The following is a 17,248-nucleotide window of genomic DNA, read 5'->3' on the forward strand; positions in this document are numbered from 1 at the left end:
CATTCTAGTTGTTATGCCGTTATGGTCACTGGCCTTTTATTATATAGGATTTGGTCCTTGATCTCATGACCTGTGCCTTTAAATCTCTTTTATATACTGAAGTCTACCAACAGTTTACCTCTAGCCCAGCATCTCCTCAGGACTCCTAACATATATCTTTAAAATGCCTAAATCTAAACTCCTTTTGCTCTGGAACCTCCCTCCTCCTGTCTTTTTCATCTCAGTTAATAGCAACACCATCCTTCAAGTTGCTCAGGTGATCTACCTTGGGAACATTCTGGGCTTTTCTCTTTCATATCTCACACAAAGTCAAACATAATTCTACCTCTAACATCACAAAAACGATCTGGCTGGCACTTTAGTGCTTAAATGAGCTACTACTACTGTATCCTTTAAAGACTCAAAACGACAGAAATTGTTTGCAATGATAATCAGATACCTTTATTTTCTACGTTTAATTTCTTACAATCATTTTGGAAAAATAGTTGTGTCTCCAAATGTACTTTCACTGACAGAAGCTGTTATGACCAAAACATTCTTTGAAGGGTTTTGGAGAAAAAGTACTTAGCACTGGAAAACAAGTTTACATTTTACACATACTTTACACAAGATTAAAGGTGAGGTCCAATGCCAGAAGTAGAGGCCATTCTCCTTCATTGAATCAATAGATCAGAAGAGAGCCTTTGGCATTAGAGATCCAAATTTATGAGATTTTAATCCAGTTTAAAATAAAGGATGCCTAAAATATGAAAATGCATTTCATTTTTAAAAACAGCTGTTTTGAAGAATGACTTTTTTCCTTGGTTGGCATCCTCTTAGACATTTTGAGGTTTACTTAGCATAGCGTTCTATCTGCTTACCATTCAAATTTGGACACAATGATTATCCGGTGGACTATGTGAATAGTTGAGGAGGCTCTATAAATAAATAGATCAATTTTGCTCAATGACTACCCTTCCATAAAGCCTCTTATAATTGGAATTAACCTACTATCTTCTTATCATTTAATATGTTTTTGTTAGAAAGGGTACACAGCATATGAAATTACAGGATTTCCAGGAGTTAAAGACAAATTTAAGAACCCTTAAATAATATTTGCAATGTAAGCAACACAGTTATTACATTAGCTTAAAATAAATCACAACATTCACAACACAGTATTTTATTTGGTCTCAATATTGAAGATGTTTTCTTGAATTACTACTTATGTAGAGCTCAAAATGTAATTATATTATCTATCATTTTTCTTCAAGAATCTGAAAAAGAAAGAATTGACATGTAAGCATAAAAGTATTTTCATTGACAGCATCTTAATTTCATTCCCTTATCCACTCATTTAATAAACATCTATTTCTCTTTGCCCCTTGTCAATAGTCTGTGACAAGGGATCATGTTGTAGGAAATCAGGAGCACATCTTTCAAAGGACTGATTGTTAGAAATGGCACAGGGATGGGAAGGGACCCTTTGGTCAGTCAATGATTTGTAATTTTCACAAATGGCTGACCCACAGATTTGTTGTGAAAAAGAATTTGTCCAAAACTGCACATTTAAACAAAAAGAATGGAAGATGTAATCTCATCAATCATCTTACAATTTACAAAAGACACAGTGATTGTCTTCTTCCATGTTTTAGTGTCTGCTGTGGTGCATCATGTCATGGAGAGGCTTTCTTCTTATAAACAGTTTTTCAAGAAGCCACATGGGATTACCTTTCTGTTTTGAGGAAAGGGACACACTGCTCTGAACTATCCATCTATGACCATGAATGGACAAGTGCCACACCCCTGACCATGCATGTCCCTTAGAAGTGAAGGGTAATCAGTGGACAAAGTCACCAGTTGTGCAAGTGTCTTTGCAGACACCCTGCCCACTACTGAGGACTCTCATGAAAACCAGGACTGAAGTAAAACAATAAATTATACTCATTCTAAGCTTAGGTCTCCTTTAATCTCCTTGACCCCTTCAGGGTCGTAGTCTAGTCTACCTTCATGTTTTAGAAATAAAGCTTTATTGTAACCCAGATACTCCCATTCATTTTACATATTATCTGTGGACAATTTTGTGCTACAGTAACAGACATATTTTTGAAAGAAACTATATAGACCACAAAACCAAAAATATTTACTCCATAGGCTTTAGTGAAAAATTTTGTTAATCTCAAATGCTGATGATGGAAAATTTCTTCAAGTACTTGCCAAATATTGTAAATACATTTTATGAGCTAATATAAGCATTAATGTACTCAGGAAAAATATATGCCTTGTATCTACATGTACATAAAAGTATTTGTGTTAACAAGCTTATTATATAACAAAGAAAAAACCTATTTGTGTTCTCTCTACTCAAAAATTATTTTACAGTGAATACTACTGGAGCCATAGTACACTTATTTTATAGGTAAAAGAAGCTGAACTTGACTTTTGCTGCCTGAAGCTGGCTATGTTTCAGGGAATAAAATTAGACTCAAAGTGCATTGTATTTTCACAATAACAAACCTTGCTGTAATTTGGGGGCATCTCCCTGTACTTAAATAAGATGCTAGCAGTCAATCGTGGAATGAAACCTTAAATTAATAACAGCAGTCTGGCTGGATGCTTGATAAGAACACCAGTTTTTCTCATTAGTGTGAGTCAGTCTCTGCTGCTTTAAATCTTGTCAGAGGGTAGGAATATGTCTGGGTAAACTAGAAGATACAAAACTGTTTACTTATTGTGATTTTTCTCTGTTATGCAATCAGAACTCTGCATGAATTTTAAGCTGATTACTGGCCCATGGTTCACTTCTGGTAGGAGTGTCATTCTTACAGGATGTCTCACTGGGAACAAGTCTAGGATATCTCTTACCAAGCGGCTCTTACCTCCTGAAATAGCTGGATAATTGCTATAAGACTATGATAAGAATGCACAGATATACGCACCATTTGGGACGTTTTCACCAGCTTTCCTCAAAGACCTTTTCCATCAGTTTTCTAGCTCTTCAAAAAAGTCAGGGTATTCTCCCTCAGTGCTGTACAGCAGAAATAGAAAATTGTGCATGTTAAGGCTCTTATAGAAGAAAGCATCTAAATAAATGATATTGTGTAACCTATGCTATTCTCTGTCCCATGTAAAGTGCTCTGGGGGCTAAACAATTATCATTCAGTTTGGTTCTTACCAATGAATGATTTTTTTTAAAGCGTCTAAAATCAATCCTACACACTTACAACCTGGTGGGCAAAGAAAGTCATCTTGTATGGCCTCATCCAGCCAGTGTCGTCCTTAATACTCACTTTCTAACCAAACATAATTGGAATAAAAAGAGAGCACCCCACTCTCTATGTACTGTGCTCCAATATCTGTACACCCAGACAGACTCGGGCTTCACTGAATGTCAGAAGACAAAATAACTCAGAGCTTAATTTGATAAAATAAGGGAGGTGAAATGCTAATACAGGGAGTTCCATGTGATGCCAAATTGCTAGTGGACTGGGATTTCCATAGTTAAAAAGCAGCACTTTTGTTAAAACTTGCTTCCAGATTCAAAACAGATGCCTCTATAGTCATCAATTTTAAACCTGGAGACACAATAGAATCAACCAGGGAGCTCTGAAGAAATCCATATATCTAGAGCCATATCCATAAAGGCACTAATTCCTGGCAATGAGTTTGGGTAGGGCTGTGGCCAAGGTTGAGAATTACTGCTTCAGAGTATAGATACTGAGATAGAGGGATGGGGAAGGCTCCCTTCTGTAGCTTCTATTCTAAAAGTGATTTATAAGTTCACATTTTAGCAAGTTGTCTGTTTCTTTACCTCCTCTTTCCATTCAGGATTGAGTTCAAGTATTTCTTCACAGCCATTTGTTTCCGAAGGCGGGTATAGTTGTCAGTGAAGACTGCGTCCGAATGGCGTTTGATTGGCCCCTGGCCTTCTGAGATGTCACTGCTAAGAAATGTGATGGGAATAGAATCAAAGCTTTTTAGCAAGAAATGATAAATACACCACCATTCCCATTTTTCTTGGTGTCAAATAAAAATGAATTCTAACACCCAATTTATTTTCTATGACAAAAAATACATAGAAAAAAATACACCTAAGCCTAAGGATAGGAGAGTGAGAAATAATCCAATACATGTTGGCACTTACTGGGAGTGTCTTAAGACTAAGTGAGCAAATATTTTATCAAATCATAGAGGGATATTTAAAGTTGTTTTCTGCCACTGGGAGTAAATTAATGCTTCTTGAGGAGCTATGTCATCTAAATAGTGCCATCTAAAGATTCAACTATTGGTCATTTAAAGAAAGAATCTTCCAATGCTTGGTTTGAGCAGGAAGTTAAAAAACAGCTACTATGATCAACCTTAACATTTGCTTCAATTTATCCTATGTGTTATTTATTTTTTACTGTGTCTACTTCAATTTGATTGCAGATTTACAAATGTTTTCTCCTAAAGGAAAATAAGTGTGTCTAGAGCCAGTGAAAATTTTACTAGTAAGCCTTATTTCTTTTATCCATGGGACTGGTATATTTTATTGAAGAATATAAATTATTTTTCAATTAAATTAAATATGATCAAAGTTATAAATGCGCAACAAAATTAGTAAATTATTAATAGTGCAAATATAATTTGCAGATTAAAAAAATCATAATGTGTTTGATAAAATAGTAATAATAAATTATCTTTACCCAACTCGTTTTCCAACAAGAGAATCAAGGTAATTTTTGGCAGAAAGCTGACCCAAGAGTCTACTATAGTCACTGGTGAAAACTCCATCAGCATGTCTGGTATTTCTAAAACAAGAAAGAAAGTATAGCCATTATTTTAAAAATGATTTTCTAAAATATTATTTTGGCTCAATCAATAAGAAAGAAATTCATAAATTTATGAAAGCTTCTTATAAAAAATTAAGTCCCAAAGGAGATTTTCTAATAATTGGATTAGATTTCCTAATTTCCTAATAACCTATATTTTTCAGCCCCAAATTTTGAAAAGCAAGGAAATTAGCTTTTGTAGAAGTATATCTCAACATTAACTAATGTTCCCTGATAGAATCTATAAAACAAATTCTTCTCTAAGAAATATTGGTAGGAAAAATATAATATTTAAATTAGTGTCTGTTTATTTATAGCACTTTATTTCTCCTACCCTTAATAATGATAGATATAAGGGGAAACAATCCTGATTCTAACCCCTATTACATCTTTTGCTATTTCTTCTGCCAATATTTGGAAACAAAATCCTTTGAAAGAGAGGGGCTTAGGTATATCAACCAGCTTTTCTGTTCAAATGAGGAAGCTTCTATTCTTTGTCTTCAGTGGAGATCTATACTGTCTGTACTTCAATGCTGCTCTTGACAAGTGTCTCTGTGAATGTAGCTTTTACTATTAGACATCTTTTCTTTATGTAGACATGAAACTTTTGCCTTAGAAATTCCTCTATCCCGAAATCCTAAATGGGAAAGTTTTCCTATTATCGGTGTAATATCTAATGTTGGCGTTTTGTGCAACAGAATGCAAGTGAATGGTTAGTTCACAATGGCTTGTTCCATGTTACAGCCTCTGCATGCAAGTCATGTACAGGGGCACACGCTGCCATAAATGTGGCTGGATGAAGCCATGACACGAGGAAACATGCAGTGTTGCACAGCAGAAATAGCTCCATGGAGACACAAAAATAAAACACTTATAACTCAAAATTGTGTTTTCTAAAATACTGCTTCATGAAAGTGAACTCACCTGTATGCATCATAATAGGGTGTGTCATTTTCAGCTAATACATTTTGCAGGATGTCAGTGTCTGCTTTTAATGAAGCTTGGTCAGGTTCATTTTCTCCTTCATAGGGTATTCTGTCACCCAACCTATCAGGGGAAAGTACAATAGAAATATAATACATTATTTTATCAGAAGTTTATGCTTATACAATTATTTTAAATAAGATAACCAAAATCTTGGGAAGTATTGCCTATTCACAAAATATGTATAGTATATCTGATTTAATGGCTTCAATGGTTTATGAGAGTGTAAACAATAAAATTTAATTTATCCCATAAAATAAATACCATCCCACTTTTACAAGCTGTATGCATCCGGTGTGAGAGCTACTCAGTTCCATCCTCTCAGAACATTAAGTAAAGTACACTTCCTTGGTAATATCTTCAGGTTGCAAAGTTAAATATCATAAGCACTTAGAAAAAAAACCTAATATTCTGTATGAAAACGGGGAGCAAATTGTATGTTTATTGATGTTTAGTATCATTTCATGTGATATGTTTCCCTGTATTGATCATGTCCAAAGAATCTCTACATCTCTGAATACTTACTCAAATTTCATGAATTCTGTGGGGCCTCTGGTTTCTAATCTCATGTAGTAATGTGTTTTAGTAAAGGATGTAAAGTGCTTCACTGAAAAACTAAGGATAGCCATTCCTATACACGGAATATTACTACACTGCATAAATGCATACACATTTGGAACACCAGCACGTGATTAAAATTCTATGTATGTACATTTTCTCTGTTAGGGTAAGACTCTAGGAATTTGTTGGCTCCTGGGCACTGGTGTATCTTTGGGTGATGTGGTAGCTGGTAGTCAGGAACAAGCAGTCCCCTTAGAGAATGAAGCCTAGTAATTAATACCAACTTCAGCATTCTTGTGATTGTTCATCTGTGGTGATATAACCACTCCGTCAGAATCATTCCATTTAGTTATCAAAGCAGCAGAGATCTGGCTTTAAGCAGACCTTGTGAAGAACAAGAGTTAGTGCCTGTACAGAGTGCCTGTAGGTATAGGACCAGAGGAAAGTTTAAGCTAATGTAGTTTTAATTTGCCATTTATTTCTTTAAACATAAATTTATTTTATTTCAGATAAAGCTTTAAATGAGCTGTATTATAATCTATGAACTTAAAATATAAAATACCACAAAGAGAACAGTAAAAACTAAGGATTTTTAAACATCAAAACCACATATATTAAAATTTACTCATTGGGAAAGAGGATCTCAGTAGATGAATTATTCCACAATTCTTAATAATAGAAAATTAATTCTGCATAGATAGATCTCTCCAACATGCTTCTATATATGTTTGTATAATCAACTACTATACTTATGATTATTTACTGACTGATCTTAAAAATGAACTAAAATGAGGCATGCCACGGAAGTTCTATTTTCCCATCAGAGACTGATCTGAACTGAGATGCTGTATGAAAGCTCATTCCTTATCTAAAGCTGCTTTTGAAGGAATGGAAAGTCAAATTCTCCTCCCACCTCGTTTGGAAATGTGAACTATCCTGTCCATAAGACTAGCCCCTGACGCGCTCTCTCATGCCGGAGAGTGCTGGTGGGGCTCAGACCAACCATGGGGACCCGATGGTGAAAAAGCTTGCTTAACACATCAGCCAGGCATTTCATCTTTAAATGCATAATATGTAATTTCTGAAAGTTTGAGTTGTCCAAAGCCCCAGATAGAAAGTTCCCATTTAGATGAAGGAATGTTCAACTGCCTGCACTGAAGGAGAACTCACCTCAGAGCAGCAGGTGCTCCGTAAAGAGGCCAGGCCAGCGTTTGTGAGAAGAGCGCGCTGAACAGGAGCAGGAGCAGGAGGAGCCGGGGCGCCCTTCTGGATTCCATCTCTGCACCTCGAAAGGGGGAGCCACGTCAAGCTTCCCACCCGCAGACCTCACCTGCTCGGTGATTCTGAGTGCCCAGCAAATGCTGAACACTCTTGCACAGAGTTCAGAAAAAGTTTTTTACATCTTATAGAAACCGTTAAACTGTAATAGTTATTACTTTTTAAATGAAGAGGATTTCTCTTGGTGGCGGGCGCTTGAATAAAAATTAGGATTCTTTTGAACTACTGCCTATCTTTCATAGTTGGCCCAGGTATACATTGATTGGCTCACTCTTATCCTGCTGGAAATAGCCCTGGGGACCATCTTCTATTACAAAATGGTAGCATCCGATTGTAGTATCCTCTCTAACTGCAAAAAGATGATTATTTTTTTCTACTTTAAGACTCTGCAGCGGGTTAATATAAAACTAGGTTATTATACATTGAATAATGAACATGTACATATAAATGTGTATATATAACAGTATAAAATGATTTTGTATATACATATTTTCTTCTTTTAATTGCAGATGTTACCTGTCACGTACTTCCTTAAGCCTGAACTTGAACAACTTAGCACAATTACTGGGGAAAATTGATTCCCCCCCTCAAAAAAAATTTAAACCACATATCACCATTGACCTAATTTTTGCCACAGAAGAAAAATATATTAAAAACACTGTGTGGTTTTAACATTTAATCAACTTACACATTTTATTTCTAAATGGTTTCTAGATAGAAACTTAAGACTTCATGGTCTGTTCTCTTGCTTCTCTATAAAAATCACAGGATTTTTATTTAGAATAAATGCTTCCTAAGTTCACATAATCAACATATGACAGAAAAAGAACAGAACTTAAAAACAAGTCTAAAACTTCAAAAACAAATGTACCCACTGAACCCTTCAGTCAAAAATTTATATACAAGCAAAAAGAAAACCCTACTTGTATGCATTATTTTAAAAAAAAATAGTATTGAATAAAATGGCAAGCAGGAAAACCATCCATTAAACAAAAGAATTCAGAAAATTCATGGATACGTGAGAAATTGAGGCATTTCTATCCTTACCGGGGGACTGAGAAACTTCTCTTTTTGTTGCTATAAAGAAATAAAACTGTCAAAAAAAATTTTTCAGAGAGAAAAAAAAATTCAATCTACCCTGAGAAAAGTTCTAGCAGCAGAGAGGGAGTAAGAGAAGAAAGCTGTAGTTGTCACTTACCTTGCCTGGGAGTGTTCTGTTCCACAGACTGTTGGAGCTGTCTCAGGTGTTGAAGTCCCGAGTCCAAGAAAGGCTGTATCAGTCAGAGTTGAACCTGAACTTGTACTGGCTAAGGGTTATTGCCAGCAGCTGCTTTCACTCTACCCTGACCAGCATTTCAAAGCCCATCATTTTATAGGGCTTGTACTCAGGGCTGAGCAATCACAAAACTCCGAAAGACGTCACAGCAGCTCTCCCACAGGATGAATAGGGCTTGAAATTCTTATCTAATTTCTGATTTATATAAATATATAGTGAGCATCTTCATGACGTAAAAGAGAGGAAATTTACTTTTCTTTAAACAAAAACAGCTATCAAGTTGAATGTGAAATAGAGTCATCTTTAATTAGCAGTAATGATGTAAGCAAATGAATTTGCGTTATAGTCAGGGACATTGAGGTTCTTTCAGAAAATAAGAATTTTATGTCCAGGAATAGATTTTAAAAGCAACAAACACTTATGGTCATTTTGCTTACAAATGTATAATTTTATTTTATTACAAAGCATCAATTCTTCTAAAGCCTTTATTTTATTTTTATGCTATTCGTGTAGATCCTGATTCATATATTCTTTCCTAATTGGAATCCTTCCTAATTGTTAAAGCATCTAAAATTAATTTTTTATTTTCCATTGTAATAACTTCTTTATGTTGAAACTTCCTGTTAATCTCAGTATAAAAGTTTCATAAAGGCTCCAGGCGAGGGTAATATACACTCTGTAGTAGAAGGTGGTAGTATCTCTGCTGTGTGACATTTCTATAGAATGTCATCCTTCCCAATGCACTCTCTCACACATAATCTCAAATTATCTAAAAACTAAATTATCAGACTGCCTACCTCAAATAATTCAATATTTCTTCTTTTTCAAAGTTTTTACTCATCATTTTTATCAATCTTTGCACTGCGCGGAATTACCGTGTTTCTCCCCCATTCTCCCACACACCCACATCCACACCAACTTTTGAGCATCTCCAACTCAGTCACTTGAAGGTGGTTTCAAAGAACTAGCTGGAAAGCATGGGGAGAGTACTGTGCATTGGCACACACTTCATTTCTGTCTGTGGGTTTTTAATTCACAGTAGTTGAGTTTTACATTTAACCACAGTTCAAGATTTAAAAATAAATAAATAAATACAGCCACATGAACATCCGTCCTTGTATTTTTTAAAACTACCAGTACATGTATTCTTTTACATGTTTGTTCTTAAGTTCCTCTTGGGAGAATGACTCTAAAGCCATGTTCTTTCTTATACTTTAAGATTTTAGTATCCGTTTGCTTTGTTCAAAGTCAGACTGATTCAGTAAAAGAAGAGCCTGCTAAGCTAATCATACTTTCTAATCCAGTTACAAGAAAAATTAAATGAATTAAATTTCGAAATGGCTGGAAATTTGTTTCCCAGTTGACAGCTCTGACTTAAACCAGAGTTCCTGTGGCTTAATACCAGGAAATCACTTTTACCTGATTATTACAAACAAGAGGTTGAAATGATTCTCATATGGAATTTTTTATCCTTAGATCTTTGTCACCCAGTTCTCAGTGAAGCAATGTTATTTAAGAACATCAACAGCAAAGTAAGTTGGTTGTGAGTTACAGAAAAACTGATGCTGAGTGATAAGTAGAAAATTTTGAAAGAAAAAGGATAGAAAAGATTGTTATCTCATCAAAGGAAGTATTTAGCATTAACGAAAAGTAACTATAGAAGATTTTTCTAATGGTAAAAACAGTTTCTCCCATTATAATAATAAAACACAAAAATAAAGAGAAATAATTCATTTTTTACCTCAAGATGAAAAGAAAACAAAGAACTGGGTTTTTTCCAATGAATATACCCTGGAAAGCAAAATTGAATTTTAAAATGGAATCATAGCACCATCTGCAGGTTCAAAGAGTTAATCCACAGATATTTTTTAAGTGTTTCTCCTCTTTTTATTCAAAGACAAGGATGCAAACCAGAGATCCTTTAACCAGATCCATTATGGATACTTCCAGAAAAATAAGCATAAGAAAAATACGTAGTTGAATTTATTCTAAATACTTTACTATGAAACTCAGTAAATACAAAAATATAAATGTGAATTTACTGTTTAAATCTGCTTTTCCCCAACTTTGACATATGTTTCAATATTTTTCACAAATCTTTAACAAAACTTACTTTCTAGCTTGAGGCTTCTTAGTAAAGGGCTGTTTATAAGAACTATCATTTGTTCATTCTGCCAGAACAAAGCTCCAAGATTCTTCTTGTACAGATAAATACACCAGAGGGATTAAGTAATGTTTGCAAGCTCACACTGGGGTTAATTACAAATTAGGATTAAAAGCACAATCATCTGATCTTCATTTAACTTATTTTTTGTTAAGAACTGGTGGTTTACTATACCTATTGTTATCTTTGTTGATGCTAACAAGTCAGGTAAGGACAACAAAAGCACATAAAAATATTGACATCTTCCCTCTCCCTTTCTCATCAACAGGACCAAGGACAGAGAAATAGAATTTTCATTCTAACCCAAAACTTACTGAATATAGGGAAATGTAGTGAAAGGTATTTTCAAACTCAGGAGTCAGACAGAAACCCAGATTCACCTTTTCTTCCTCAGTGCAAAGAGGTAATAGAGGATCTTTATCCTATATAATAAAAGCCTAATATGGAGAGAAACTAGGATGGTGGCATAGATAAACACCGGGAAATTGCTGCCTCCCACAACAACTTCAAAAAAAAAACATAAAGACAAAACAGACATCATCCAGAACTACAGGAAGGCTGGCTGAGTGAAAATTCTACAACTAGAAGGAAAGAAAAGCACACTGAGAGCCAGAGGAGCTGCGGAAGTAAAGTGCAGAGGTACGGAGGCTCCCGTGCGCAGAAAGGGGCTGGCACCTGAGGACGCGGCTGTCTTTTTGAATCGGGAGGGAGACACAAGCTCCCGACTGCTCTGAACTCCGGTTCCAGGAAGTCTCTGGGGACCCAGGACTCATACAGGGAGAAACTGGACTGTCTGGCAGCGGGCAGAACTCGGAACTTGAGGTCGGCTTTCCCTCAGAGGTGCTTGCAGCAATTACCGGGACACTGAGACGCGGCCCCTTAGGGCAGGGCTGAGAATCCGCCATAGCTGCTTGCTCCGCCCTTTGATTCCCTGCGACCCCGCCCCACCCAGGCTGCGGCAGAGGCTTTTGCATATGAATGCCCCGGCCCTTTGCAACCTGAAAATTACCTAACTGCAGCTGGGCCAGACAGACCCAGAACTTCCAAGAGAAGGCCCAAGGCCCCACAGCGGCTTGCATTGCTTCACAGCTGGGCCTCATCAGGATACCTCCAAACTCCAAAAAAGGAAGGGGAATCTGCAGTTCTCTTCGTAGCTCCTGCTGTGTAACCTCAGACAGAGGCTAAATTAGCACCTCCTTAGATCCAAGAGCCAGTGTACCCAGTTGTCAGAGGGGGACCATCCGGATTACAACTCCTCAGATCCATATGGGACACACTCAGGATGCAGACTCAGTGAGCACCAAAGCCCCACTGAAGCAAGCCTTGCCCCAGAAGGGTGTCTTCAGCACAGAAGTTCTCCCACTGCAGACACAGCTGATTCTCACTGCCAATTGGCCTGGAGGTCAATTCCTCCCAGTGATCCTACAACAATCAAGGCATAACTACAATAAGACTGTGAAAAAAGCCCACAAGGGGGTGCACCAAGAGTGTCCACCTCAGGTAACTGGAGAGGCTGAGCCACTGGGCCCTACAGGACACCTAGCACACAAAACCACTCTACCAACACAGGGAAGCATAAAAAATGCGGAGACAAAGAAACAGGTCACAAATGACAAAAATGGAGGAAAGCAAATGACTGGATATAGAGTTCAAGGCCATGTTTATAAGGTTTTTCAAGAATTTTATGGAAACCGCCGACAAATTTAGTGAGACCCTCGATAAATCTAGTGAGACTCTCGAGGATATGAAAAAGGACCAACTAAAAATAAAGCATACACTGACTGAAATAAAGAATAATATACAGAGATCCAACAGAAGGCAAGAGGATCCCAAGAATCAAGTCAAAGATTTGAAATACGAAGAAACAAAAAAGACCCAACCGAAAAAGAAAAAAGAAAAAAAATTCCAAAAATATGAAAATAGCGTAAGGAGCCTCTGGGACAACTTAAGCGTACCAACATCAGAATTATAGGGGTACCAGAAGAAGAGAGAGGGCAATATATTGAAAACCTATTTGAAGAAATAATGACAGAAAACTTCCCCTACCTGATCAAAGAAATAGACTTACAAGTCCAGGAAGCGCAGAGAACCCAAAACAAAAGGAACCCAAGAGGACCACACCAAGACACATCATAATTAAAATGCCAAGAGCAAAAGACAAAGAGAGAATCTTAAAAGCAGCAAGAGAAAGACAGTCAGTTACCTACAAGGGAGTACCCATACGACTGTCAGCTGATTTCTCAACAGAAACCATGCAAGCCAGAAGAGAGTGGCAAGAAATATTCAAAGTGATGAATGCCAAGAACCTACAACCAAGATTACTTTATCCAGCAAAGCTATCATTCAGAATAGAAGGTCAGATAAAGAGCTTCACAGATAAGAAAATGCTAAAGGAGTTCATCACCACCAAACCAGCATTATATGAAATGCTGAAAGGTATTCTTTAAGAAGAGGAAGAAGAAAAAGGAACTCTTACCATTTGTCACAGCATGGAAGGAACTGGAGAGCGGATAAATACCACATGATCTCACTCATTTGTGGAATATAATGAACAACATAAACTGATGAACAAGGACTGATCCAGAGACGGAGAGGCATTGATTGGACTGTCGGGCCTTGGAGGGAAGGTAGGGGAGGGTGGGGGTAAGGGGGAAAGATCAACCAAAGGACTTATATGCAAGCATATAGGCCTAACCAATGGACACGGACAACGGGGGGGTGAGGGCATGAGCGGGGGGTGGGGGGGTAGAGGTTAACGTGGGGATAAGGACACATATGTAATATCTTAATCAATAAAAAATATATTTAAAAAAAGCCTAATATGCTAAGTGTCCAGTTAGCCGATCAGCCATTCAACCACGCAAAGCATAATATGCTAATGATATGCTAAGGCTGCTCAACCACGCTATGACCTACACTGACCACCAGGGATCCGACAGTTGACTGGTAGGTTAGCTTGCTGCTGGGGTCCAATCAATTGGGACTGCGTGAGACGGGCTGGACATACCCTGGAGCCCTCCCACAGTTCCTCCTCAACTGGCCAACCTCCCGCATCTCTCCCCAGCCCTGATCATGCACTGGTGGGTTTCCTCGGCCTGGCCTGTGCCCTCTCTCAATCCGGGACCCCTTGAGGGATGTCGGAGAGCCAGTTTCAGCCCAATCCCACAGGCCAGGTTGTGGTACCCCACTGGTGCACAAATTCATGCACCGGGCCTCTGGTTACTATTATAGATGAAATGCCTTAGGGTGCTCTTTGGCCTCTTTGAATGACAGCTCTGTCTGCCTTACATCCTAACTCAAACTCAGCCTGAAATCAATCCACTTTCCTAGAGGTGCCAACAGCTTCCTGTTGAGGCTTGTCCATGGGTCTTTTGCCACCTCATTAGTTCTTAACGTATTTTTAACTCTTTTAAAAGAGGCAGATGTTTGTGTCCAGCTGGGTCTCTAACTCTTATTGTTCACCCCAAATCATACTTTTAAGAATATCTGGAGATATTTCATTTTAAGACTCAGTAGTTTTAGATGGATGGGCTGCTCATTTCTAAAGTTTTAAGTTTTTTGATTCAAATTCTGAGATTCCATCAAATAATCATCATGGAAAACTTGGAGGAAGGTCATTCTAGCCTTGACCACTATGTCAGATTGGTGAGCAATTGGTTTTTGAAGATTGTGACTAAAACACAAACTGGAAGCCCATGGAGACACTTGATGCTACTCAAGTCCCTCCAGGAAAAGAGGCTGGATCCATTGCTAATACATGTCAGGAGGAAAGTCAATGTGCTGGCAGATGCCAAACATCAAACCTTGATCCAGTCTTTGCAGGGAGTAGCAGAATGGCCCTGGGGAAGGAGACCTGAGGCAATTGCACCCTCCACCTCCCCAGGGCTCCTGGCGCCTGGTCTTCAGGGAAGAATGCCTCACTGTCTAGGAAATAGGAGATGTGGCTATTTGATAAACTCTGTTTTTTGTGTATGTTTTTTTCTTAATCATTGTTCTAATATCCTGTATCTGTACTCATTTTACTGTCCTTCCCAGTCTGGGAGACTGATGTTCTATCTGATTCATAACACCATGACATTTAGCTAGAAAGAATGTACGAAAATTTAGTCCTGCTACTTTGTTTGGAGAAATTATAACAACTCACTATTCAAATGAGCCAACTGACTTCCAATGAGCAGCAGAGTTGGAAATGGGACTCTTCTTTCTCTCTACAACTTCACTGGTTTTTGCTGCATTATGAAGCCAGCAAGTCCAACCTAGTCTTAGTATAGGATGTTTTTTTGCCTAAAATTTCCCCCAATTTTATCTTTTTTAAAAAATTCTTTATTGTTTAAAGTATTACATATAGTATTATATATGTCTCCTTTTTTTCCCCCATTGACCTCTCCCTGGCCCCCTCCTCCCCCTCTCAGCACATGCCCTTGGCCCCCCTAGTGTCTGTGTCCATTGGTCATGCTTATATACATGCATACAAGTCCTTCGGTTGATCTCTTACCTCCCACTCCCTCCCCTGCCTTCCCTCTGAAGTTGACTGTCTGTTCGATGCTTCTCTGTCTTTAGATCTCAATTTTATCTTTTAAAAATCTTCTCAGACATATTGATTGTTTCTCTAGAGGTAAGATTTACTAAATAGTAACTAGGCTGCTTCTTAGTCCCTTAAAATGAATACTGTGTATACAGCAGCCCTCTGGTTGATGTTGATTAGTATATTGGTATATTTTAATTTGCATAAACATTTTTTCAAGCAAGTAAGATTCTTACAAAAACCAATATATTTTCACAAAGGAAAAGGAAATATTTTCTAAAATGGGAACGGCTCCTAATTCCTTTGGAATGTCTTCTCTCACCCTCTAGGTTTGCTGTTTAGGACTTTATCTGTATCTTTGCTTCATAGCATTTTCTTCACTGCAGTTAAATGACTAGTTAATTTAATTTAATTTAACTGAATCTTATGCATCACCTGGTACATTATAAGTGTCCCCCAAATGCTTGCTGATCAGAATGAAATGAATGATTTAAATGAGAAAAATGGAAAGGTTCTTACATTTTTTCATCAGGTTTTATTTAATCTTAATGTTGAATTTCCTCTATTTCTAAAGCTGAAGCAAAAAGAAAAAAAAAAACTAGGTGTTATTTTCTCCATCTTTATCAAGAAAAACATGCAATATAGAAAAGTTAATTACTTGGTACAATATTATCCCTCTGATGAGTAGAGAATCCAGTATTTGAAGTCCATTAATGACTAATGAAATTCTAAAGCCTCTAATGAAAATCCAGAAACTTGTCAAGGAATTTTCAAATATTTATTTGAAAAATAAAAATTACAAAATTAAGGAAAGTTAACAAAACATTTATAATTCCATAGCTGTCTTTATCCCCCTTAACATAAGGCCCCTGGGATTATTTTGTCTCTTATGTTTTCTTATATTCCATTACAAATAAAGATGCACTGTATATCTTCATGAATATAGCTTTATTACTTCCCCTAAATAATTTCATTCGGATAAATTCCTGGAGTAAAATTGCTATGTCAATTCTGCTGTAACCAGTTGTAAAGCTGGCTGGAGAAATTTGAGAGTGAAGACTAATAAACCACTTAACTGAACTCTCTTAATTATGTACAAATGAAACAATACTTCCTACATTTAGAGAGTAACTGACTAAAAGGAAATGTCCAGCTGTTAGCTTCTCTCAATAGTGGAACCTTAAATAAAATGCTCACTATGCAAATGCTCTTAATCTCTCAGTAATCACGATAGTCTTTCTTTCATATTAATTTAGCTTTTTAATGATTGAATAGTATTTTGAGTGAAGTAGATACATTGCTCTTTTACTAGACACAAGCAATAGAAAGGATATCGTTTTATAAGCAAATAGCAAAATTGTATTACTGAACTTGGAGGAAATCTGGCTTAGTGGCTAAAATGTACACTCTGGAGCTATACAGCCTTGGTTTGAATACTAGCTCCACCATTTGCATACAATGTAAGATCTCAAGCAAGTTATTCAATCTTTCTGAGATATATATTTACATATATATGAATATATAGACAGTACATTTATATATGTATGTATATAGGTATATATTTATAAATTAGTACTGGATATGTATTTTATAAAGAAAAATACATTAAGATGAATATGTTTACAATATACTTATAAACATGTTTTTCTCAATATGTAAAATATTAATTT

The 17,248-nt window shown here is 36.8% G+C and overlaps 1 protein-coding gene across 2 annotated transcripts; it reads right to left on the reverse strand.

Annotated features, from left to right (window-relative positions):
- Window positions 1-424: 424 nt before the first annotated feature.
- On the reverse strand, window positions 425-9,034 carry LOC118660229 (VIP peptides-like). Of its 2 annotated transcripts, none has more exons than XM_036317386.1 (7): window positions 8,812-9,034; window positions 7,506-7,620; window positions 5,715-5,837; window positions 4,665-4,769; window positions 3,791-3,922; window positions 2,919-3,007; window positions 425-1,256 (listed from the first exon to the last, which is right to left on the reverse strand). In XM_036317386.1, exons 2-6 carry the CDS (start codon window positions 7,610-7,612, stop codon window positions 2,962-2,964), a joined length of 513 nt encoding a protein of 170 aa, XP_036173279.1. In that variant the 5' UTR covers window positions 7,613-7,620; window positions 8,812-9,034; the 3' UTR covers window positions 425-1,256; window positions 2,919-2,961. The 2 variants fall into 2 exon arrangements, with proteins under 2 accessions (XP_036173279.1, XP_036173278.1); XM_036317385.1 differs by having other exon boundaries at window positions 7,506-7,614; window positions 8,812-9,033.
- Window positions 9,035-17,248: the final 8,214 nt, after the last annotated feature.

Source organism: Myotis myotis, unplaced genomic scaffold, assembly GCF_014108235.1.
Source record: "Myotis myotis isolate mMyoMyo1 unplaced genomic scaffold, mMyoMyo1.p scaffold_m19_p_7, whole genome shotgun sequence".
In the NCBI taxonomy this organism is placed as follows: Eukaryota; Metazoa; Chordata; class Mammalia; order Chiroptera; family Vespertilionidae; genus Myotis; species Myotis myotis.